Here is a 24,088-nt window from a genome sequence, read left to right as displayed (position 1 = left end):
TCACCACCACGCCACAGTCATCACCACCACGGCCACAGTCATCACCACCACGGCCACAGTCATCACCACAGGCACCACGGCCACCCCACGAAAACAGCCACAGTCATCACCACCACGGCCACAGGCATCACCACCACGGCCACAGTCATCACCACAGGCACCACGGCCACCCCACGAAAACAGCCACAGTCATCACCACCACGGCCACAGTCATCACCACCACGGCCACAGGCATCACCACCACGGCCACAGGCATCACCACAGGCACCACGGCCACCCCACGAAAACAGCCACAGTCATCACCACCACGGCCACAGTCATCACCACCACGGCCACAGTCATCACCACCACGGCCACAGTCATCACCACCACGGCCACAGGCATCACCACAGGCACCACGGCCACCCCACGAAAACAGCCACAGTCACGAATACAAAACCACAACTTCGGCTCACCGGCTCAGACACTCCGGGGGAGGGAGGAGGCGAAACTCCGCGAGGTTTGGGCAAACCCCCCCCCCCACACCACCCCGCTAATTACCTTAATTAGTCTGTCGTAATTGCAGCTGCAGAGCGAGTTGATGGAGATGGTGAAAGGCGCCCACACAGGGTTCAGGTTGTTCTTGATCACCTGGGCACACGGCAAGGGGTGGGGGAGGGGGGCCCAGGGGACGTCACCCCCCGCAGGTGCAGCCTCGCCATGACCTCGCGGTGTCGTCACAGCGAGTCGCGGTGACGTCACCGCGAGTCACGGTGCCGTCACAGCGGTGTCGTCACAGCGGTGTCGTCACAGCGGTGTCGTCACAGCGGCGTCGTCACAGCGGTGTCGTCACAGCGGCGTCGTCGTCACAGGGGCGCCGTCACAGCGGCGTCTTCATAGCGGCGTCGTCACAGCGGCGACGTCACAGCGGCGCCGTCACAGCGGCGCCGTCACAGCGGTGCCGTCACAGCGGTGCCGTCACAGCGGTGCCGTCACAGCGGTGTCGTCACAGCGGTGACGTCACAGCGGTGCCGTCACAGCGGCGCCGTCACAGCGGCGACGTCACAGCGGTGCCGTCACAGCGGCGCCGTCACAGCGGTGTCGTCACAGCGGCGTCGTCGTCACAGGGGCGCCGTCACAGCGGCGTCTTCACAGCGGCGTCGTCACAGCGGCGACGTCCCAGCGGCGCCGTCACAGCGGCGCCGTCACAGCGGCGCCGTCACAGCGGCGACGTCACAGCGGCGCCGTCACAGCGGCGCCGTCACAGCGGCGCCGTCACAGCGGCGCCGTCACAGCGGCGACGTCACAGCGGCGACGTCACAGCGGCGCCGTCACAGCGGCGCCGTCACAGCGGCGCCGTCACAGCGGCGCCGTCACAGCGGCGCCGTCACGGCGGTGTCGTCAAGGCGGTGCCGTCACAACGGTGTCGTCACAGCGAGTCGCGGTGACGTCACAGCTGTGACGACACCGCTGTGACGGCGCCGCTGTGACGGCGCCGTCACAGCGGTGTCGTCACAGCGGTGACGTCACAGCGGCGACATCACAGCGGTGGCATCACAGCGGCGCCGTCACAGCGGTGCCGTCACAGCGGTGCCGTCACAGCGTTGACGTCACAGCGGTGTCGTCACAGCGGTGTCGCCGTGAGTGAGCAGGTGGCCTGCAAGCCCGGGCTGCGTCTGCCAGTCGGGGGCCGGTGACTGTTCGGTGTCATGGCGATGTCACCGCGGCGGGAGACATCCGCCTTGAGGCCGCCACAGTATGGCCGACTCGCGTCTTTGTGACATCAGACTATCGTCGGTCGCCTCGAGGGAGGCGTGGGGTTGGCCGCGTCAGCCCCCCCCCCTCCGACCTTGCCCGCGTGACTATTCCTGCTCAGAGACAGCCCCCCGCGCCCCCCGCCTCCTCCCCTCCCCCAGGAGGGAGGATTTCCGGAGCCCCTCCCCACCACCCCGACTTGCTCTACCCCCCCGCCCCCCCCCGCCCCCACCGCCCCCCCCCGCCCCCACCGCCACGCCAGAAGCCCGAGTCACGTGGGACTCTTCCCAGCCCGGGGTCGTCGTGCATCGGATGGAGGGAAGTGGACGGTGAATCCGCAGCGCTGACGAGCTCACTGATGACGAGCTCACCGATGATCTCACCGATGATCTCACCGATGAGCTCACCGATGAGCTCACCGATGAGCTCACCGACGATCTCACCGATGATCTCACCGATGAGCTCACCGACGATCTCACCGATGATCTCACCGATGAGCTCACCGACGAGCTCACCGATGAGCTCACCGATGAGCTCACCGACGAGCTCACCGACGATCTCACCAACGATCTCACCGATGAGCTCACCGACGAGCTCACCGACGAGCTCACCGATGAGCTCACCGACGAGCTCACCGACGATCTCACCGACGAGCTCACCGATGAGCTCACCGACGAGCTCACCGACGATCTCACCGATGAGCTCACCGATGAGCTCACCGACGAGCTCACTGCGCTCCAGGGGAGCTGCGTGTCCTCGGCATGCGTCTGGGAGCGATGGAATCAGGTCGTGTGTAGGTAGAGTTTGTGTGTCTCTCTCTCTGCGTGGTCGTGTGTAGGTAGAGTTTGCGTGTCTCTCTCTCTGCGTGGTCGTGTGTAGGTAGAGTTTGCGTGTCTCTCTCTGCGTGGTCGTGTGTAGGTAGAGTTTGCGTGTCTCTCTCTGCGTGGTCGTGTGTAGGTAGAGTTTGCGTGTCTCTCTCTGCGTGGTCGTGTGTAGGTAGAGTTTGCGTGTCTCTCTCTCTCTCTCTCCGTGATTGTGTGGATTTTTCTCCAGCTCCTCCGGGTTTTCCCTCCACATTTAGAAACACGCGGTTAGAGCATTTGGCAACTTCGTTGAGCGATAATTAGTGATAGCCAGGTCGCTTCTGAAAAAAACTTCTATATAGCTCAGTGGCCTTACCTGGGGAAATGAAACAAAGTTAACTTTAGTTTTAGGTGCTCGGTGGGTTGCTACGATGGAGGATCATGAGAGCGATGGCGGGAGGGGGATGAATGATTTCACGCAGCAGTGGATTGCCCATGGCCGATGGTGATGTCGATGGTGTGACATCTGTGGCACACTCCGTCTGTAACGCGTCTTGGTACGCAGTCGTAATCACAGCCGAGAATCACGTGCCCATCATTGTCATCGCTGCCACGGGGTGTCGAGGGAGGGCTCGTGCCAAGAACATCCCCGTGACCCGGCAGCGTCTGTCCACCGAGCCCGACTCTGCTGATGATGCCCAGGGAGCGGGAGGCGACGCGAGTTCCGTGAGCGCTTCCCAACAACATCTCGGTCTGCGGAGCAGCCGGCCGGCCGATGTGGACTCGCAACGGCCTACCGACACGCACGCGGCTTTCGCGAGCAATGTGATGACGTTATGACGTTTATTAATCGGCCGTGTCGGGTGGGGGAGGGTTTACGACACATTTTATTTATGCGATCTGACACCCCCCCCCCCCCTCAATAAAATCAGGAGTGAATCATACAACTCTTGTGATATTCACTCGCACGAAGAGAGTACAGGCAGATCTCTGGAGAGGTGAGGAGCGCTAATCAAGTCAGCGCTAACAGGGGTCATTATACCATTATGTGTATGGGGATGCGTTCCCGACAGCGTCATTCCTTTCGTATGAGCAGTATAGGAGGGCTTCGCTGGGGTATCGCTAATCGCGCTAATAACAACAACAACAATGCTACTGCAGGTTGGTGAACATTCTTTGCTTTGAACAAATGCGGACCGAGGCTGTGGACAACGTGGCGAGAAACAGCAGCGCGAGGAGCCCCCCCCCCGCCCCCCGCACCTCGCTCCTGTGCACCAGCTGGAAGGTGTCGTCGTCGTCCAGCTTGTGGATCTCCAGGAAGGGGTCCGACTTGCTGAAGAGGTCCTGGTGGGGGCGGGGGGCGGGGTGGGTGTAAGTTGGGGATCGCGGGTCGAGGGGTACAGACCCCCTGGCCCGGACCCCGCTTGAACCGTGGCGGAAGGTGACAGGGATCGTTCGGGTGACCGGTGGTGGTCTGTTCGTGACGTCACGTCCAGGGGACCCCTCACGAGTGGCGACATCCCAATACGAAACCCGTATCCCGACCCCAACAATCATCCTCCCAGCCCTACCCCTCTCCCGTTCTCCCTCCCACTCCATTATTTACCCTCTCCCCTCCATACCCTCCCCTCTCTTTTCACCCCTTTTATCCCCTCCCCCCTCTATCTCCCCCCCCCTGTACCCCCTCTCTCCCATTCCTACTCCCCCCTCTACCCCCTCCCCCCTGTACCCCTTCTCTCCCATTCCTACTCCCCCCTCCCCCCTGTACCCCCTCTCTCCCAATCCTACTCCCCCCTCTACCCCCTCCCCCCTGTACCCCCTCTCTCCCATTCCTACTCCCCCCTCCCCCCTGTACCCCCTCTCTCCCATTCCTACTCCCCCCTCTACCCCTCCCCCCTGTACCCCCTCTCTCCCATTCCTACTCCCCCTCCCCCCTGTACCCCCTCTCTCCCATTCCTACTCCCCCCTCTACCCCCTTCCCCCTCTCTCCCATTCCTACTCCCCCCTCTACCCCCTTCCCCCTCTCTCCCATTCATACTCCCCCCTCTATCCCCTCCCCCCTGTACCCCCTCTCTCCCATTCCTACTCCCCCCTCTACCCCCCTGTACCCCCTCTGCCCTCCCTCGCCCCGCGGGCCTCACACACAATCCCCTCTCTCGCACGCACGCCAACTACATTATCTCTAAATCTCTAACACATTTGCTGACATTTCTGAAAATTGCTTTTATTCCTCCGCGATAATGAAGGCCGCTCCCTCCCTCTCCCCCCGCCCATGATGCTCCGTGTGGCTGCTTATTTATTTATTTATAATCAAATTCGGCTCCAGCCGCCGGCAGAGCGGCACCTGCGGGCTCCGTGGAGGCTCCGCACTCCACTCCAGGCGGTGCGATTTCCGGTCGTGATATTGCGCGCAGGTGGAGGCACTGATAACTTAGTTGTAACGCAACCGCAACGAATGATGATGCCGATGATAAGTGGCGATGATGATGCCGATGGTGGTGGTGATGATGATCGCGATGATGATGGTAGTCATGATGTCAACGATGATGATTAAATGTGTGATAATGGTGATGTAGGTGGTGATGATATAAATGATGACAATGATGATGGTAGTGATGATGTAAATTATGATGATTAGGTTTGTGATGATGACGATGATGGTGATGATAATGGTAGTGATGTGAATGATACTAATGATGATGATATTGATGATGTCAATGATGTTGACGCTGTCGATGCTGATGCCTCAGCTGCCCACGGCTGTCTGGAAGCTACCAGGCCTGTCGCTTCACACGAAGCTCCGGTTCTTATCGGCCACAATGATGTCCGCCTTCTCTATGCTTGCGAAACGTGGATCTCTCCAAAGGAACGTATGCACTGGTTTGAAACATTCAGACTGGCCTGCCAATGATCCATCCTGGGTTTAACCAGGCTGGATTGTACGAGCTCACAGATCTTTGACAGATCCCGACACAGCCCCATCATCGGTAAGCTCCTCCAGCAAGCGAGGATGCGTTGGCTGGGTCGTGTAGCCCGCATGCCCAGCCACCGCATGCCCAAGCAGCTTCCGTTTGACCGGATAGAAGGGGCTAAACGGGCGCGGCACGGCCTAGAGAAGAGATGGAGTTATGTGGTACAGGAGGATATGGAGCTGAGTGGACTTGCCGATGAGTGGTACCAGCGGTGTCAAGATCAACCTCTGTGGAGGAGGCTCGTGAAGGACGCTACTGAGCAGTTGGAGGCAGTCGCCCTCCAGCAACAACGGAGGGCAGAGGAGCGACGCTCACAACAACGAGCGAAGCAGCGAGCGGCTAAAACGCAGCGAGTTGGTACATTGGGGAGCACAGGTGGTGCATCGGTCGGTCATCCCGGTCAGTCAATCCACGATACCTGGGTCTGTCCCGTGACCTACTGCTCGTGAGCTTTTGATACTTCACGTGACCTCAAGGTGCATCTAGCCTGGCACAAGGGTCGTGGTCACGTCACCACAACGGTAGTAGCGAACGGCGGCGGAAGTTGTTGTCGTTGTGCTGACAGAGAGAGAGAGGGAGGCGGTGCGCGTGTGTAGGGCGCGCGTGGCGCTGCTGCGTCTCATCGCTCACAATGCCCCCAACAGCCTCTGCCCTTGACTCATCCTGTAGACAATGGGGTGGGGGGGGCACTATCATAGCCCCCCCCCTCTCTTCCATCAACCCCCCTCGCACTCCTTCCCCGAGCACGCGCTGCGGTAATTGGTCGCGGTAATTGGTCACGCGGCGTGACGTTGACACCACGCGGACTGTGATGAATGCCCCCCCCTGCCCCCCCCCCCTCACCTTGTCATCCAACTTCCTCGCGCTGAAGAACAACTCCACGTAGTTGTTGTTGCCCGAGAGCTCCTCGGCGATTATCTGAGAGTGCGGGGGGCAGGAGGGGGAGGGGGGCAGGAGGGGGAGTGGGCGAGGTGGAGGGGGGCAGAGTGAGTTTGCTAATCAAGTCAATGAGCCGAAGTGTCACGTGGCCTGTGTTGGTGGTGGACGCGCGGAATGGGCGTGGGTCGAGCAGGGCGCGGACATTGACGCCGGGCACCTGGACGAGCGAGGAGAGAGAGGGGCAGAGGTAGAGAAAAAAAGATAGACAGACAGAGGTAGAGAGGGAGGTGGAGAGAGAGTAAGATAGACAGACAGACAGAGGTAGAGAGGGAGGGGTAGAGAGAGTAAGATAGACAGACAGACAGGAGATAGAGAGGGAGGGGTAGAGAGAGTAAGATACAGAGACAGAGAGTGAGATAAAGACCACCGCTCCCCAACTACACTATGTCCTTCCCCGCACCTCCGATTTGCACGGTTGGCTACGTACGGTGCGAAAGAAGTCCAACATACACACAGACACACACACGCACAATCTCCCCGACTCGCCCTCCTCACAGAGCACGCTCTCTGTGCATCACTCGAGAGAGAGAGAGAGAAGCGCCTTAGCGAGCAGCGCGACTCGAGCTGCCTCCGCAGCTCGGGCTCTGGTGGAGGAGTCCGGATCGCGCCCTCGTCGCGGCGCATGAGCGAGCCGCTGATGGTGTGCGCCCGCACAGGGCACAAATTAACTCCACGGAGCAATTAGGAGCTTTGATGAGCGGCTCCGTCTGCGGGATGTGCTCATTAATGAGCAGCCCAGTCGGAAGGAGGTCCGCTACCTGTACCACGGTCACTACCACCACCACCACCACGACCACAACCACCACCACGCTCACCACCACCACGACCACCACCACCACGACCACGACCACCACCACCACGACCACCACCACCACCACGACCACAACCACCACGACTACCACCACCACGACCACCACCACGTTCACCACCACCACGACCACTACCACCACCACGACCACCACCACCACCACGACCACCACCACCACCACCACGACCACCACCACGACCACCACCACCGCCACCACCACCACGACCACCACCACCACGACCACAACCACCACGACCACAACCACCACGACCACCACCACGACCACCACGCTCACTACCACCACCACGACCACCACGCTCACTACCACCACGACCACCACCACGACCACCACCACGACCACCATCACGACCACCACGACCACCACCACGACGAGCACCAGCTGCTTGCATAGGGCACGCGGAGATGGAGCGATGGAATCGGATCGCGAGCAGCGAGGAGGAGCGAGGAGGATTGACTGTTGGTTGCATCACGTGACCGGCGAGGGATGGAGACGGCTCGGGGAGGGCGGCCTTCATCCAGCAGTGGATTGATCATGGATGTTGGCGTCCATAAAGGGGCGGTGTTTGTTGTACAATAAATGTGATGGTCGACTCACTGTGATGGTGGACTCACCGTGATGGTGGACTTGCCCGCGTGCTTGCCATGCTTGAGGACCAGTGGCTTTGTGATCTTCTTGTGCGACACGATCTGTCAGGCAGAGGACGGCGCGAGTCAACCACGCGGAGAGTCGTCCGCTCGAGAGAGTCGATGACGACAGAGAGAGAGGGGGGGGGCCTTGCGAGAGGATGGAGGAGCGAGACTGGTGAAGTATGGAGGTGACGGAATCTTCACGATTGACCCCACCAGCGTCGAGTGGCGTTGGGTGATGTCGGGTGATGTTGGATGATGCGCGATTGGTGATGGGTGATGTGGGAGTGATGGTGGGTGATGTTGAGTGATGGGGGAGTGATGTTGGGTGATGTGGGAGTGATGTTGAGTGATGGGGGAGTGATGTTGGGTGATGTGGGAGTGATGTTGAGTGATGGGTGAGTGATGTTGGGTGATGGGTGAGTGATGTTGGGTGATGGATGAGTGATGTTGGGTGATGTGGGAGTGATGGTGGGTGATGTTGAGTGATGGGGGAGTGATGTTGGGTGATGTGGGAGTGATGTTGAGTGATGGGTGAGTGATGTTGGGTGATGGGTGAGTGATGTTGGGTGATGGATGAGTGATGTTGGGTGATGTGGGAGTGATGTTGGGTGATGGGGGAGTGATGTTGGGTGATGGGGGAGTGATGTTGGGTGATGGGTGATGTTGGGTGATGGGTGGTGATGTTGGGTGATGGGTGGTGATGTTGGGTGATGGGTGGTGATGTTGGGTGATGGATGGTGATGTTGGGTGATGTGAGAGTGATGTTGAGTGATGGGTGAGTGATGTTGGGTGATGGATGAGTGATGTTGAGTGATGTTGAGTGATGGATGAGTGATGTTGAGTGATGTTGAGTGATGTTGGGTGATGTGGGAGTGATGTTGAGTGATGTTGAGTGATGGATGAGTGATGTTGAGTGATGTTGAGTGATGGATGAGTGATGTTGGGTGATGGACCGGGTCCCGTAATGAAGGGCGCGTGCCCCCCCCCCCCCCCCCCGCGACTCAAATCACCGCCGCGCAGCTCCTCGCCCATCAGCGCTCATCAATTATTCACGAGCCCCCGCCCCCCCCCACCCGCCCCCCCCCGCCCCCCCGCCACCCCCCTTTCATTTTGACCCCCCCGCCCTTTCCTCTACCCCTCCCCCCGTTCTTCACACGCCCCGCCCACCCCAGCCCCATCCCTCCCACCTGTTCCCCCTCTCACCGCACCGCGACAAAGATCCCCCGTGTAGCCTTGACAGACTGGTGGGGCAAGGGCTGCTTGCGAGCACTGCGAATGCCGGGACGGCGCACGAGGGGGTGGGGGGCCAGCGCCACGCGCGGCCAACTCTCTGCCTGGCTGCGTGAAGAAGATGGGGCTGGGTGGTGGGGCTGGGTGTTGGGGCTGGGTGGTGGGACTGGGTGATGGGGCTGGGTGATGGGGCTGGGTGGTGGGACTGGGTGATGGGGCTGGGTGATGGGGCTGGGTGGTGGGGCTGGGTGATGGGGCTGGGTGGTGGGGCTGGGTGATGGGCTGGGTGATGGGGCTGGGTGGTGGGGCTGGGTGATGAGGCTGGGTGATGGGGCTGGGTGGTGGGGCTGGGTGATGGGGCTGGGTAGTGGGGCTGGGTGGTGGGGCTGGGTGATGGGCTGGGTGATGGGGCTGGGTGATGGGGTTGGGTGATGGGGCTGGGTTAACGAGGTCACGCGGACTGCGCTCCGAGTCGAGGCCCCAGTGCGGGGGTGGGGCCGCAACTCGCTCCACGAGGAGCACAGGACGTCTCTCTCTGTCTCTGTCTCCCTGTCTCTGTGTCTCTGTGTGTCTCTGTGTCTCTGTCTGTCTCCCTGTCTCTGTGTCTCTGTCTCTCTGTCTCTCTGTGTCTCTCTCTATCTCCCTGTCTCTGTGTCTCTCTCTCTCTGTCTGTCTCTTTGTCTCTGTCTCTCTCTGTCTCTCTGTCTCTTTGTCTCTGTCTCTTTGTCTCTCTCTCTGTCTCTCTGTCTCTGTGTCTCTGTCTCTGTCTGTCTCTGTCTCCCTGTCTCTCTCTCTGTCTCTCTCTGTCTGTCTCCCTGTCTCTGTCTCTGTCTGTCTCTGTGTCTCTGTCTGTCTCTGTTTCCCTGTCTCTCTCTCTCTGTCTCTCTGTCTCTCTGTCTCTCGCTGTCTCTCTGTCTGTCTCTCTGTCTGTCTCTCTGTCTGTCTTTCTGTCTCTCTGTCTCCCTGTCTCTCTGTGTCTCTGTCACCCTGTCTCTCTGTCTCTCTCTGTCTGTCTCTCTATCTCCCTATCTCTGTCTCTCTCTGTCTCTCTGTATCTGTCTCTCTGTCTGTCTCTCTGTCTCTGTCTCTCTGTCTGTCTCTGTGTCTTTCTCTGTCTGTCTCTCTGTCTCGACCCGCGTCAACCAGCGACGAATCTTTGCACCGGTACTTGGCCTCCTCTTAGGTCGACTGAGCCTTAAACGAGTAGCGCGTGCAGTGTTTACACATCACCACTGGGAGAGACAAAGGCGGTCGGGCGGGGATGCCGCCGGGCACCCACCCATTTCTCATGCGCCGTGCAGGCCTTCCATGGGTGCTGTTCGCTGCTAACAGCACTTGTCGCCACAGCCTGCACAGGCTACACGGGGGACCTTTGTCTGTATCTTTGTCTCTGTGCGCGCGCGCGCGCCGCACCTGCCCCAGGGTGCACTCCGCGGCCCCCAGGAAGTCGTCCTCGCGGGGCCCGCAGGGGACGCTGCTGCTGTTGATGTCGAACACCTCGAAGCGGAGCTTCTGCACCTCCTCGAAGTAGTAGTCGATGGTGAAGACCTTGGAGAAGACGGGGTGCAGGTTCCTCTTGATCACCTCCGTGCGCTCCACCTGGGGACGCCGTGGGGACACACGGGGGGGGGGGGACGCGAGCATGCAGTGGGCGCGTGCGAGTGGCGGGAGTCACATGTTTGTACAGGATCCATGTGAACACATGGCGGTGAACAGGACCATCACCAAAACCGCCCTCATCACCATCAGCAGGCATCGCCATCATCATCATCGCCATCATCACCAAACACCGACATCAGCAGCAGCAGCAGACGGGCGCGACTCGGCTCCTTCCACGGCGCGCGCCTCGTGCACGAGACGCGCGTGCGTGCACGAGGCGCGCGCGTGCACGAGACGCGCGCGTGCACGAGGCGCGCGCGTGCACGAGGCGCGCGCGTGCACGAGGCGCGCGCGTGCACGAGGCGCGCGCGTGCACGAGACGCGCGCGTGCACGAGGCGCGCGCCCCCTGATGGCGCGCCCAGCGACGAGGTGCGGAGACGTCCCCAGCGGCGCGGCTCGGGACGTCTCGCGCGGATTGTTGCAGAGACGCGACGCGTGGCGCTGCCGCGTCGCGCGATTGGCCCTGGGCCCTGGGCCCTGGGGCGAGGAATTCATTCGGGGCCCACCCCCCCGTCTCCACCCCTCCCCCCCCCGTGGGTTCCGGCGCAGTTGTACCGCCTGGACACTCCTCTCTTATCTTCGCCACGGAAAGGGAGTTTGATTGTCTTTGATGCGGTGTGAAATTATTTCGGGGAATATCGTGTGCCCCGGCATATGAATTACACGTTAACATGCCCCGGCATTAATATGCCCCGGCATATGAACGTGTAATTTCCACGAGACGCTCAGAAATGCCGAACAGGGATTAGCGCCGCCGCCGCAACCGCCGCCGCAGTCAGAGTGCCCGCCCCGAACGGGGCCGCGTCCCGTTCACGGAGACACCTCGCGGCGAACGCGACTCTGTCCCCGCGGCCCGGGGGACGCGCGCCCCCCCCCCCCCCACGTCCCCCACGTCCCCCCCCCCCCCACGTCCCCCCCCCCCCCCACGTCCCCTCCATTGCGGCTCGCGCCACGTGCAGGGGCGACGCGGGTCGATGTCAGCGTGACGGAGGAGGCCTTCGTCCAGCAGTGGACAGGCCACGGATCGTGATGACGTCGACTTTGGGAGTCGTGGGAGTGGCGAGGCAGTGTGGTGGTAAGCGCACTGCGCTCTGAACCAGGCGCACCCGAGTTCGATTCCCAGCCGCGGTTGACGTCGAGTGAGACCAGAACCGGTCCTGCCCTTCCCCCGTTGACCAACCCGCACTGCCCAGCGTGGTGAAGTCCGGTAAACACAAACAAACACATTCGATATGTTTCGATTTAAAGCTTTCGTGACCGCAGGGATTCATCTTCTTGGTTCTTTCGGTAAAGTCACATAGAAGGGAAAAAATAAAATAATAAAAATAAAACATAATAAAATAATTCTCACGACGTTTCGGCCACAACGCAAACAGCCGTCCTCAGGTGAAGACCAGGTCTGTCGGGGAGACAGCGTCGATATGGCTTAGGGATGCCTTCATTCGGCAGCGGATAGACCATGGCTAAAAATGATGATGATGATGACGACATTATCATCACCGTGGCTGACGTAGGAGGCTGACAGCCGTCGCACACCCGCGCGGTGGCCGCACGGCACTCGCGCCGCGTTTAAACTCGAATCGCGCAAATTAAAAACCGAGCGCCGCGTTCCAAATGAAGACGGCAGTCGTCTCCCCGTCCGTGCTCAGAGTCACAAGCGCGACAATTGGGATCGTTTCATTCATTTATCCAGGAAAGCCTCGCCGGGTCTCCGTGCGCGGCGGCGGGGGGAGGATTCTGCACTGTAGCCACACGTGCTTCTGTCTTGTACCCAGGGCCGTGAATACGAAGCGGTCGCACGTCAACGGGTTAACCAGGCTCCAACCGGCTTAGCTTCGGTGATTGGAATAGACCGGTGGCATTGAGGCTGACGGGCGGGGCAGGGTCGTGGCTGTGATTGCGTCTGGGAGCGCTGTGTCTGCACTTGCCCCGACAGGCTACAAGACTCCCCCCCCCCCACCACCGCCACTCTCCCAACCACATCACCACCAACCCCACCACTACCACCACCACCACCAAGTCCACCACCAACTCCACCACCACCACTCTCCCAACCACACCACTAACAACCCCACCACTACCACTACCACCACCACCAACCCCACCACTACCACCGACTCCACCACCACCACCACCACAGCCACTCTCCCAATCACACCACCACCACCACCGCCGCCGCCGCCGCCGCGGGCACGCGCACGCACCTCCACCCACTGTCCGCGCGACTGCATGAGCAGCATGACGCACGGGTCGGACTTGGAGAGCGCGTCCCGGTCGAGCAGCGCGCGGCACGACACCCGCAGCTCCACCTTGGAGAGGCACGGGCTGGGCGGCACGGCCACGGCCCCGGGCCCGGGCCCGGCCGCGGGGAGCGGTGCCGCCGGGGACTCTCCCGGGGGCGTCGGCGGCGGCGTTGTGGTCGGGGCTCCGCTCTCCGGGCGGCTCATGCTGACGGTGCTGGGCGCCGCTTGCCCGGCCTCCAGCGGGGGCGACGGGGGTACCTGGACATCCGCGCAACTTGGATGATGAGTAAAACCACGTGAAACAGCATGCTATATTATAAACAAGTTTTGCTGGCTGGCTGGCGTCCTGGTTGGCTGGAGGGAGTGATGGTCGGCCACGTCCAAGGGACGTCCGGGCTGCTGGTTACAAGTAATCCGCAGTCGGGAAGCGCGAGGATGGGCTGCGCTCCCGTGCCGGGTTGCGTCCCCGTGTTTATTCTGTGGCCACTGGAGTTGCTCGCCGTGCTGCGGAGCGAGAATATCAACGGTGCGAGTCACAGACCTCTTCGGGCGACCCACTGCTGGATGAAGGCCTCCCCCGCGCCGTCTGGGCCATCCCAGACGCAGTTGGGGACAGTGCTGTTAGCGAGTACCGATTTTGGGTTAAACGGCGCACGAGAGGGTGGTGGTTGTGGTCACCACACCCTGGCCGATTGACAGCTTGTGTCCACGGAACGCTGTCGATGCCTATTTGTGGCTGAGTCGACCTAGAGGAGGTCCAGGTGAGGTTCATGAGCATAAATGTAACACGGGTGACAACATACACAGCAACAAAATACATACGCACACACCTAACACACGATACACTACACACACGATACACTACACACACACACGATATACACACACTATATATACACACACACACCAAAACAGACAGATTAAGATCCCACGTGTAGCCTTCGGCGTACGAGTGGGTGGGCGGCCAACACCACGCCCGGCCGCCTTTGTCTTCCCAGTGGTGATGTTTACACAGCGCAGCAGGGACTCATGTTAAAGGCTGAGTCGATCTACGGGACCCTAGAACTGGTTCGCATAGTCACTGTCACTAGTCTTGCTCGTGAGCGAGACACGAACTTGGGTCGCCGGGTTCGTAGCGCAGTGCGCTAACCACGGCACCACCGCTCCCCATAGCATAGACACGCAGAGCGAACATACGCGCGCACACACAACACATCCATACACATCCAATGCAAAAATGACAACACAATACGATTTGAATTTATATAGCGTCTTGCATCGAAAAACATCCACGCCGAACACACACACACCTCGTGTACACACCCAACACACACACACAATGTATACACACACAATGTATACACAGCGTATACACAATGTATACACAATATATACACAATGTATACGACACGTACCAGACACACACAGACAATGTATACACAATGTATACACAATGTATACGGCACGTACCAGACACAGACACACCTCGTGTACACACAGAATATACACATTCACGGCGTGTATACACCCTGACACACACAGACACACACACAGACACACACACAGACACACACCCTGACACACACAGACACACACACAGACACACACACAGACACACACCCTGACACACACAGACACACACGCCAGATTCACTTGCTACACACAATACTCGCAGATACGCGCTTTGTACAGACAGAATACACGCACACACACAGCCCCTATACACACACACACATACGCACACATACACACACATACACACACACATACACACACACAGCCCGTATACACACACAGCCCGTATACACACACATACACACACCCCATACACACACACACATGCATACACTGACACACACATGCATACACTGACACACACATGCACACACATACACACATACACACACAGACACACACAGACATACACACACACATACACACACTGACACACACGCACACAGAGACGTGTACACACAGACACTTGTACACACATACACACAGACACACAGACACACACACAGACATACACACACACACGCACACCTGACACACAGATTCCATTACCGCCTCACCATCACATCCACTCCCCGTACCAAGACACACACAGATCGCCGTGTCGCCTGCGTCGACCGTGGGAGCGCAGCGCTCGTAGTGAGCACCCGCTCACGTCTGCACTGGGCACAGCTGGGGAGGGTGGCCGTGACCACTCCCGGCCGCCTTTGTCTCCCTAACACCCCTCCCCACACGCACACACATCACACACAAACCACGCACCCTGGCACACTCGAGGCATCTCCCGTGTAGTCGTTAGATGGACTGTCAGGGGCCAAGCGCCGCTCGCGAGCACCTATCAAGGCACACGAGGGGGTGGGTGGCTGGGTGGGTGGGGGGAGTTGGTGGGTGGGTTGGTGGGGGGAGTTCGTGGGGGGAGTTGGTGGGGGGAGTTGGTGGGGGGAGTTGGTGGGTGGGTTGGTGGGGGGAGTTCGTGGGGGGAGTTGGTGGGGGGAGTTGGTGGGGGGAGTTGGTGGGTGGGTTGGTGGGGGGAGTTGGTGGGGGGAGTTGGTGGGTGGGTTGGTGGGGGGAGTTGGTGGGGTGGGTGGGTGGCGGGGTTGGTGGGGGGAGTTGGTGGGTGGGTTGGTGGGGGGAGTTGGTGGCGGGGTTGGTGGGGGGAGTTGGTGGCGGGGTTGGTGGGGGGATTTGGTGGGGGGAGTTGGTGGGTGGGTTGGTGGGGGGAGTTGGTGGGTGGGTGGGGGGAGTTGGTGGGTGGGTGGGGGGAGTTGGTAGGGGGAGTTGGTAGGGGGGAGTTGGTGGGGGGAGTTGGTGGGTGGGTGGGTGGGGGGAGTTGGTGGGTGGTGTGGGGGGAGTTGGTGGGGGGAGTTGGTGGGGGGAGTTGGTGGGGGGAGTTGGTGGGTGGGTTGGTGGGGGGAGTTGGTGGGGGCTCCCTCCTCTCCCCGGCGCGTTGTCGCCGCGAGGCGCTCTCCACGAGCTCGCGGCTGTTGACGCGCCTCTAGTGAACGCTTCATTGCGGGGGTCTCTTAGCGGAGGCAAAAGGCTTAAACCGCCCCCCTCCCCTCCCACCGCGGATATCCGCTCATGATTAACACCACCAACAAGAACAACAACAACATCATCATCAGCAGCAGCGGCAGCAGCAGCGGCAGCAGCAGCAGCAGCGAGCGTGTGACACCGTGTGCCCGTAGCGGGGGCGATATTAATTAGGGGAGCGCTCGGCGATTCGCCAGCTCGTGTCAGCGCAGTCGTAATTGGTGCGAAAACCACTTTTACTATTTGGTGGAGGAGGGGGGGCTGTTGTTGCGTTAATGACCCGGATGACACGGGGGGGGGGGGCAATGATGCGAATTCCATTGCAGAGGACGCATCAATTCTAGCGCTGCGTGCTGCACACACCCGCGTGCGTGAGTGTTGTGTGTGCTATGTGTGTTGTGTGTGTGTGTTGTGTGTGTGTTGTGTAAGTGTTGTGTGACTGTTGTGGGTGAGTGTTGTGTATTGTGTGTTGTTGTGTGTTCTGTGTGTGTTGTTGTTTGTGAGTGTTGTGTGTGAGTGTTGTTGTGTATTGTGTGTGTTGTTGTGTGTGAGTGTTGTGTGTGCTGTGTGTATGAGTTGTGTGTGAGTGTTGTGTATTGTGTGTGTGTTGTTGTGTGAGTGTTGTTGTGTGAGTGTTGTTGTGTGTGAGTGTTGTTGGTGTGTGTGTGTTGTTGTGTGTGTGAGTTGTGTGTGTGTGCGTTGTGTGTGGCTCGCGCGACAAAGACAAAGACCTCCCAGGTAGACGCGGCAGGCTGTCGGGGCAAGTGCACTCGGCGACCACCTGTTGAGGTGGTCGGAACGACGCATCGAGCGCGTGGTGTTGTGATCACAATCACAATCATCACAATCATCATCACGGTGGATGATGGTGTTGTGATCACAATCACAATCATCATCACGGTGGATGGTGGTGGTGTGATCACAATCACAATCATCATCATCACGGTGGATGGTGGTGGTGTGATCACAATCATCATCATCACGGTGGATGGTGGTGGTGTGATCACAATCACAATCATCATCATCATCACGGTGGATGGTGGTGGTGTGATCACAATCACAATCATCATCATCATCACGGTGGATGGTGGTGGTGTGATCACAATCACAATCATCATCACGGTGGATGGTGGTGGTGTGATCACAATCACAATCATCATCACGGTGGATGATGGTGGTGTGATCACAATCACAATCATCATCACGGTGAATGGTGGTGGTGTGATCACAATCATCATCATCATCATGGTGGATGGTGGTGGTGTGATCACAATCATCATCATCATCACGGTGAATGGTGGTGGTGACATCACAATCACAATCATCATCACGGTGAATGGTGGTGGTCTGATCACAATCATCATCATCATCACGGTGAATGGTGGTGGTGTGATCACAATCATCATCATCATCACGGTGGATGGTGGTGGTGTGATCACAATCATCATCATCATCACGGTGGATGGTGGTGGTGTCATCACAATCATCATCATCATCACGGGGGATGGTGGTGGTGTCATCACAATCATCATCATCATCACGGTGGATGGTGGTGTTGTGATCACAATCATCATCATCATCACGGTGAATGGTGGTGGTCTGATCACAATCATCATCATCATCACGGTGGATGGTGGTGGTGTCATCACAATCACCATCATTATCACAAAGTCTCTCCCCCCGATCTGCTCGCGAGCAGCAGCAGCACCACCTGTGAAGGGCGGCACGGCGCACGAGACGTCTTGTCCACACACTCACAGGGCACCAGGTGACACGCTGAGGCCGAGCCGACCTAGAGGAGGCACGTGGCCGATTCAAGCGTTCGTGAATGCCGTGAGCGCGACTGAATCTGGTGTCACAACGTTCGCAGCGCATTCCGGCTTCCCACGCACGAACACAGGCAAAGCTGCCCCGTACGGTCAGACAGAATGTTGGGGCAAGGGCTGTGAGTGAGCAAATACAAAGGCCGACACCGGCACACCACGTGGCCCTCTTCGTCTTCCTGCTGTGTTGTCGTCATTTAACGCCGAGTCGACCTAGGGGAATCCCGGCAGAGGTTTGGTATCGACCCTAGGTTGCCTGGTTCGTAACGCAGCACGACATTTACAAAGACAAAGATCCCCCGTGTAGCCTTTAACAGCCTGTTCGAGCAAGTGCTGTTTGCGAACACCTATGAAGGCCAGCACGGCACACGAGGGGGTGGGTGGACAGCGCCACGCGCGGCCGCCTTTGTCTCCCCAGTGGCGATGTTTACCCACCGCACCGGATACTCGTCGACCTAGGAGAGGCCCAGAACCGGTTCAGATAATCGTCACCGGTGTCGGCCGTGAGCGGGAATCGAACTCGGGTGGAAGGGGTTCGTAGGGCAGAGCGCTAGCCGCTACACTACCGCTCCCCACGCTACAAATACACACACACAGCAAGCACACACACACGCACACGTGTACATACAGACAACAACAACAACAGCGCCGTTCGCGACTAATTGACGGTGATGTCACCACAGCGCTTGTGCCAGGCTAGGTGCATCTTGAGGTCACGTGAAGTGTCGAAGGCCACAAACCTTTACACACACACTTGTACGGCAGTAACACAAAGACACAAACACACACAAACACATGTAGACACACAAAGACATATAGACGGTTGTCAAGCACCACGCCCAGCCGTCTTTGTTTCCCCAGCGCTGACATTTTCACACCGCAGCGGGAACTGTAAAATTTCAGGCTGAGTCAACGTAAACTGAATAGGTCAGAGGACCGGTTCAGATTCCACTCGCCACTTCTGTGTCCGCCGTGATCGGGGATCGAACTCAGGCGCGCGGTGCCCACCGCCCACTGCGCCTCTCGGCCTCTCGGCAGCCCCAGCCGCTCGCGATCAGCCAGAGCCATCGCGAGCCGCTCCCACGAGCCGGGCCGCTCCCATATACCGCTCCCATATACCGGCCCCATATACCGGCCCCATATACCGGTCCCATATACCGGCCCCATATACCGGTCCCATATACCGGTCTCATATACCGCTCCCATATACCGGCCCCATATACCGGCCCCATGAGCCGGTCCCATGACCCGGTCCCATGAGCCGGTCCCATGAGCCGGTCCCATGAGCCGGTCCCATGAGCCGCTCCCATATAGCGGTCCCCCGTATACAGTACCGGTCCCGTGAAGCCGGTCCAATAATATCCGGTCCCATGAGCCAGGCTAATAATAATAATAAAATCCCATCGTCATCAAGCCGAGTCTCAGTCAACGCCGCTCGCAAGCGGCTCAGGGAACGGGTCTCGCTCCGTGCCCGTGCGCTCCACACAGGCGAGTTCACCATGACAAAGACGAGCTCATCATCTCACAGGTGAGTTCACCATCACTCAGGTGAGGTCACCATCATACAGGTGAGTTCACCATCAGAAAGACGAGTTCACCATTACTCAGGTGAGTTCACCATGACAAAGACGAGCTCATCATCTCACAGGTGAGTTCACCATCACTCAGGTGAGGTCACCATCATACAGGTGAGTTCACCATCACAAAGACGAGTTCACCATCACAAAGACGAGTTCACCATCACTCAGGTGAGCGCCGTTCACCTGTCCCCTACACCCCCCCCCCCCCCGCTTACCTGCGCTGGATGCGGACGAGGAGCGTGGAGCCTGGAGAAGCCGCCCCGACTCAGCCACGCGCAGGAGGAGCGGCCCACACCTCACCACCACTCCCCACCACCACTACTCCTCACCACTACTCCTCACCACCACTCCTCACCACCTCACCACTACTCTTCACCACTACTCCTCACCACTACTCACCACTACTCACCACCACACCACTACTCCTCACCACTACTCACCACTACTCACCACTACTCACCACCACACCACCTCACCACTACTCCTCACCACCACTCCTCACCACCTCACCACTACTCACCACCACACCACCTCACCACTACTCCTCACCACTACTCACCACTACTCTTAACCACCACTCCTCACCACTACTCCTCACCACTACTCACCACCACACCACCTCACCACACCACCTCACCACTACTCCTCACCACTACTCCTCACCACTACTCCTCACCGGAGGATGGCGGGGGGAAGGAAGCGGCAGGTGATGGTGATGATGATGTTGTTGTTGACAAGGCGGAGGGTCGTGATGGTGATGATGGTGAAACGACGATCCAAGACGCTGCGCTCCCTCCTCGTGCCGGACTACCACCTCCTCGTGCCCCTCGCTCGGGAGGGAGTGGGACAGGTGACGGTGACGAATGGGGATGGATGATGAGGTGCAGAGTGCTCCACGCGACTCTTGCTTCGCTCCGGCGCCCGTCTAGCCAGGAGAGGAGGGGGTGGAACTGGTAACGATGATGACGATGACGACGACGTCGATTGCGAAGACGCTGACGGTGAGACTGATGATGTGAGTTGTGTTGATGATGAGATTGATGGTGTGAGTGACAATGATCAAGGTAGTGATTACGCTAATGTGATTTATGATAATTACGACGACGATGATGATGACGACAACGCTGTTGGTGTCGATGATGTTTTGGACGACGACGATGCCGATGGGGACGATGGTGATGATGATGAATGTGGATGGCGAGGGCCGCTCTCCTCGCGACTCGTGACTCTCCACTCGCTCCACTCGCGACTCTCCACTCGCTCCACTGGCAGCGCAGCGCGCAGCGAGCCCCGTGACGCGCATGGACCTCCCACGCTGCTCACGTGCGCGTGGGGGCGGGAGGGGCGGGAGAGGGGGGGGCAACAATAAGGAGGAGGAGAGGGGGGTGACCCCCCCTAAGAGCAGCGGTGGAGAGAAGGTAGGAGAGGTGGGTAGGGGAGGGGCTGTTGCTCCCCACCAATCGGCACTAATTGCCCAGCCTGGGGGAGGGGGGAGCGGTGGTGGAGCCGTTAGCGCGCTGCGCTACGAACCCGGCGACCTGAGTTCGATTCCCACCAGTGACGATTATCCGACCCGGTTCTGGGTCTTTAACCGGATACCTGGTGCGGTGTGTAAACATCGCCACTGGGGAGACAAAGGCGGCCGGGCGTGGTGCTGGCCACCCATCTTCTCGTGCGCCGTGCCGGCATTCGCAGGTGCTCGCTAACGGCACTTGCCCCAACAGCCTGTGAAGGCTACACGGGGGATCTTTGTATAGGAGTAGGAGCATTGGTAACGCCAAGGATATTTAAAAACGCGTCGTCAATTATTTTTTTGTAATTTCTATTTGTGTTTGTAGGATTGGTAATAATAAATATATTATTATTGTTTAATACGATGCAATGCCTCGTCTCGCACTGTATCGAGGCGATCTCTTGACAGCGGCGCGTTGATGACGGAGATGTTGATGATGATGTTGATGATTTTGATGATGTTGATGACGATGATGTTGACGATGATGATGATGATGTTGATGATGATGTTGATGACGATGATGTTGATGATGTTGATGATGACGATGACGTTGATGATGAGGATGACGATGATTTTGATGATGTTGATGACGATCTTGATGATGTTGGTTATGAGGATGACGATGATGTTTTTGACGTTGATGATGATGATGTTGGTGATGTTGATTATTTTGATGATCTTAATGACGTTGATGATGTTGATGATGATGTTTATTATGTTAATGACGATGATGATGATGACGTTGATGATGACGATGCTGATGACGTTGATGATGTTGATGACGACGATGATGTCGATGACGCGATCTCGGCCTCGTGAAGAGGCGACCACGCGGCGTGGAGGGGCTGCGGATAGCGGGGGGGGGGGGGGCGACGGTCCGGGCGCGGGCCCCGTGCTGTGTGGATGCAACCAAAGACAAAGGTCCCCCGTGTAACCTGCACAGACTGTTGGGGAAAGTGCCGTTGGCGAGCACCTGTAAAGGCGCGCACTGCACAAGAGCGGGAGGGGTGGCCGAGCAAACCGATCGTGGAGGCCACTGATATTGATGGCTGGACGGGAATCGAACTCGGGTCGCCGGGTTCGTAGCGCAGCGCGCTAATCAATCACTGCGCCACCACTCCACAACGACCCAGCAGCCACCACTCCACCACCACTCCACCACTCCACCACTCCCCCACTTCACCACCACTCCACCACTCCCCCACTTCACCACCACTCTCCCACTCCACCACCACTCCACCACTCCACCACCACTCCTCCACCACTCCACCACCCCACCACCACTCCCCCACTTCTCCACCACTCCACCACTCCACCACCACTCCACCACCACTCCACCACTCCACCACTCCACCACCACTCCTCCACCCCACCATCACTCCACCACTCCACCACTCAACCAATCCACCACCATTCCACCACCACTCCACCACTCCACCACCACTCCACCACCACCATTCCACCACCACTCCACCACTCAACCACTCCACCACCACTCCACCACTCCACCACTCCTCCACCACTCTACCACCACTCCACCGCCTCACCACCACTCCACCACCACTCCACCACCCCACCATCACTCCACCACTCCACCACTCAACCACTCCACCACCATTCCACCACCACTCCACCACTCCACCACCACTCCACCACCACTCCACCACCACCACTCCACCATCACTCCACCACTCCACCACTACTCCACCACTCAACCACTCCACCACCGCTCCACCACTCAACCATCCCACCACCACTCCACCACTCCACCACCACCCCACCACCACCACTCCACCACCCCACCACCACTCCACCACCACTCCACCACCACCACTCCACCACCCCACCACCCCACCACCACTCCACCACCCCACCACCACTCCACCACTCCACCACCACACCACTACTCCACCACCACCACTCCACCACCACTCCACCACACCACGTGATTGACGTGGTCTTATTTTGTGTTCATGAAACAAACGCGCTCATCGCGCGCGTCCTCGATCAGGGGGCGCGTGCCAGGCGCTGTGCACCTTGAGGCCGCGTCAAGCGAGGAAAGCGCCCTCCAGGTAGAGCTCAGAGGTTACGGGACAGAGCCACGCGTTCTTGGTTGACTGCTGTGCCAGGCTAGGTGCAGGAGGTCACGGGACAGACCCAGGTGCCAGGGGGTGACTGACAGATGCGCCACCTGCGCTCCCTACTGTGCCACCTCGCTGCGTTTTAGCCGCCCGGCGCTCCGCTCGTTGTTGTGAGCGCCGCTCGCACTCAGTCGGACAGCGCGACGCCCGTGGACCCAGCTCGGAACGCAGAGGCGCATTCGCGTCAATGAAACACCCCACACACATCCACGCAGCGGTCAGATCTCAACAACAATAACAACACAGATACAACCACAACTACACAGAGAGCATCACAACAACAAAAACAAGGATCACGCTTGCAAGTAGAGCCTAAGCAGACTGCTGGGGCAAGTGCTGTGAGCGAGCACCTATGACGGCCAGAACGGTACACCAGGCGGTGGGTGGCGAGCACCACGCCCGACCGCCTTTGTCTCCCCAGTGGCGATGTTTACACACCGCATCGGGTACTTATTTGAGGCTCAGTCGATCTTGGGGAGGCCCATAACCGGTTCAGATAATCGTCACCGGTGTTGGCCGTGAGCGGGAATCGAACTCGGGTAGAAATGATTCATAGCGCAGCGTTAAACTAACCGCTACACTACCGCTCCCCACTCCACACACAGACAGACACACAGACACACACACAGACACACACAGACACACACACTGACACACACACTGACACACACACTGACACACACAGACACACACAGACACACACTGATACACACAGACAGACATAGACACACACAGACAGACACACACTGACACACACACAGAAACACACACTGACACACACAGACACACACTGACACACACAGACACACACACAGACAGCATCACAGCCGCGTCAGTCACCACACACACTGCAGGGGCACGGAGGGCAACGCGACTCCACGCATCCAGTCCGACCAGGGACGAGGTGTCGCAGCTCTCAACGAGGTGACGAGTCAACGCGACGAGC

General features: G+C 58.8%; 1 protein-coding gene across 1 annotated transcript in view; it reads right to left on the bottom strand.

The window, feature by feature from the left end:
• Positions 1–20,730, bottom strand: part of LOC133350756 (copine-7-like) — a 39,359-nt gene extending 18,629 nt beyond the window's left edge. Inside the window, exons 1-7 of the mRNA XM_061565479.1 lie at positions 20,165–20,730; positions 13,002–13,298; positions 10,551–10,736; positions 7,890–7,964; positions 6,353–6,427; positions 3,798–3,881; positions 541–630 (exon numbers count right to left, since the gene is read on the bottom strand). Coding sequence (XP_061421463.1) covers positions 541–630; positions 3,798–3,881; positions 6,353–6,427; positions 7,890–7,964; positions 10,551–10,736; positions 13,002–13,244 — 753 coding nt within the window. The 5' untranslated portion in view covers positions 13,245–13,298; positions 20,165–20,730. The remainder of the gene's footprint in view (positions 1–540; positions 631–3,797; positions 3,882–6,352; positions 6,428–7,889; positions 7,965–10,550; positions 10,737–13,001; positions 13,299–20,164) is intronic.
• Positions 20,731–24,088: the final 3,358 nt, after the last annotated feature.

Source organism: Lethenteron reissneri, chromosome 35 (assembly GCF_015708825.2).
Source record: "Lethenteron reissneri isolate LAM-NWPU_2019-01 chromosome 35, ASM1570882v1, whole genome shotgun sequence".
NCBI lineage: Eukaryota > Metazoa > Chordata > Hyperoartia > Petromyzontiformes > Petromyzontidae > Lethenteron > Lethenteron reissneri.
This window is presented reverse-complemented; position numbering and strand designations above follow the sequence as displayed.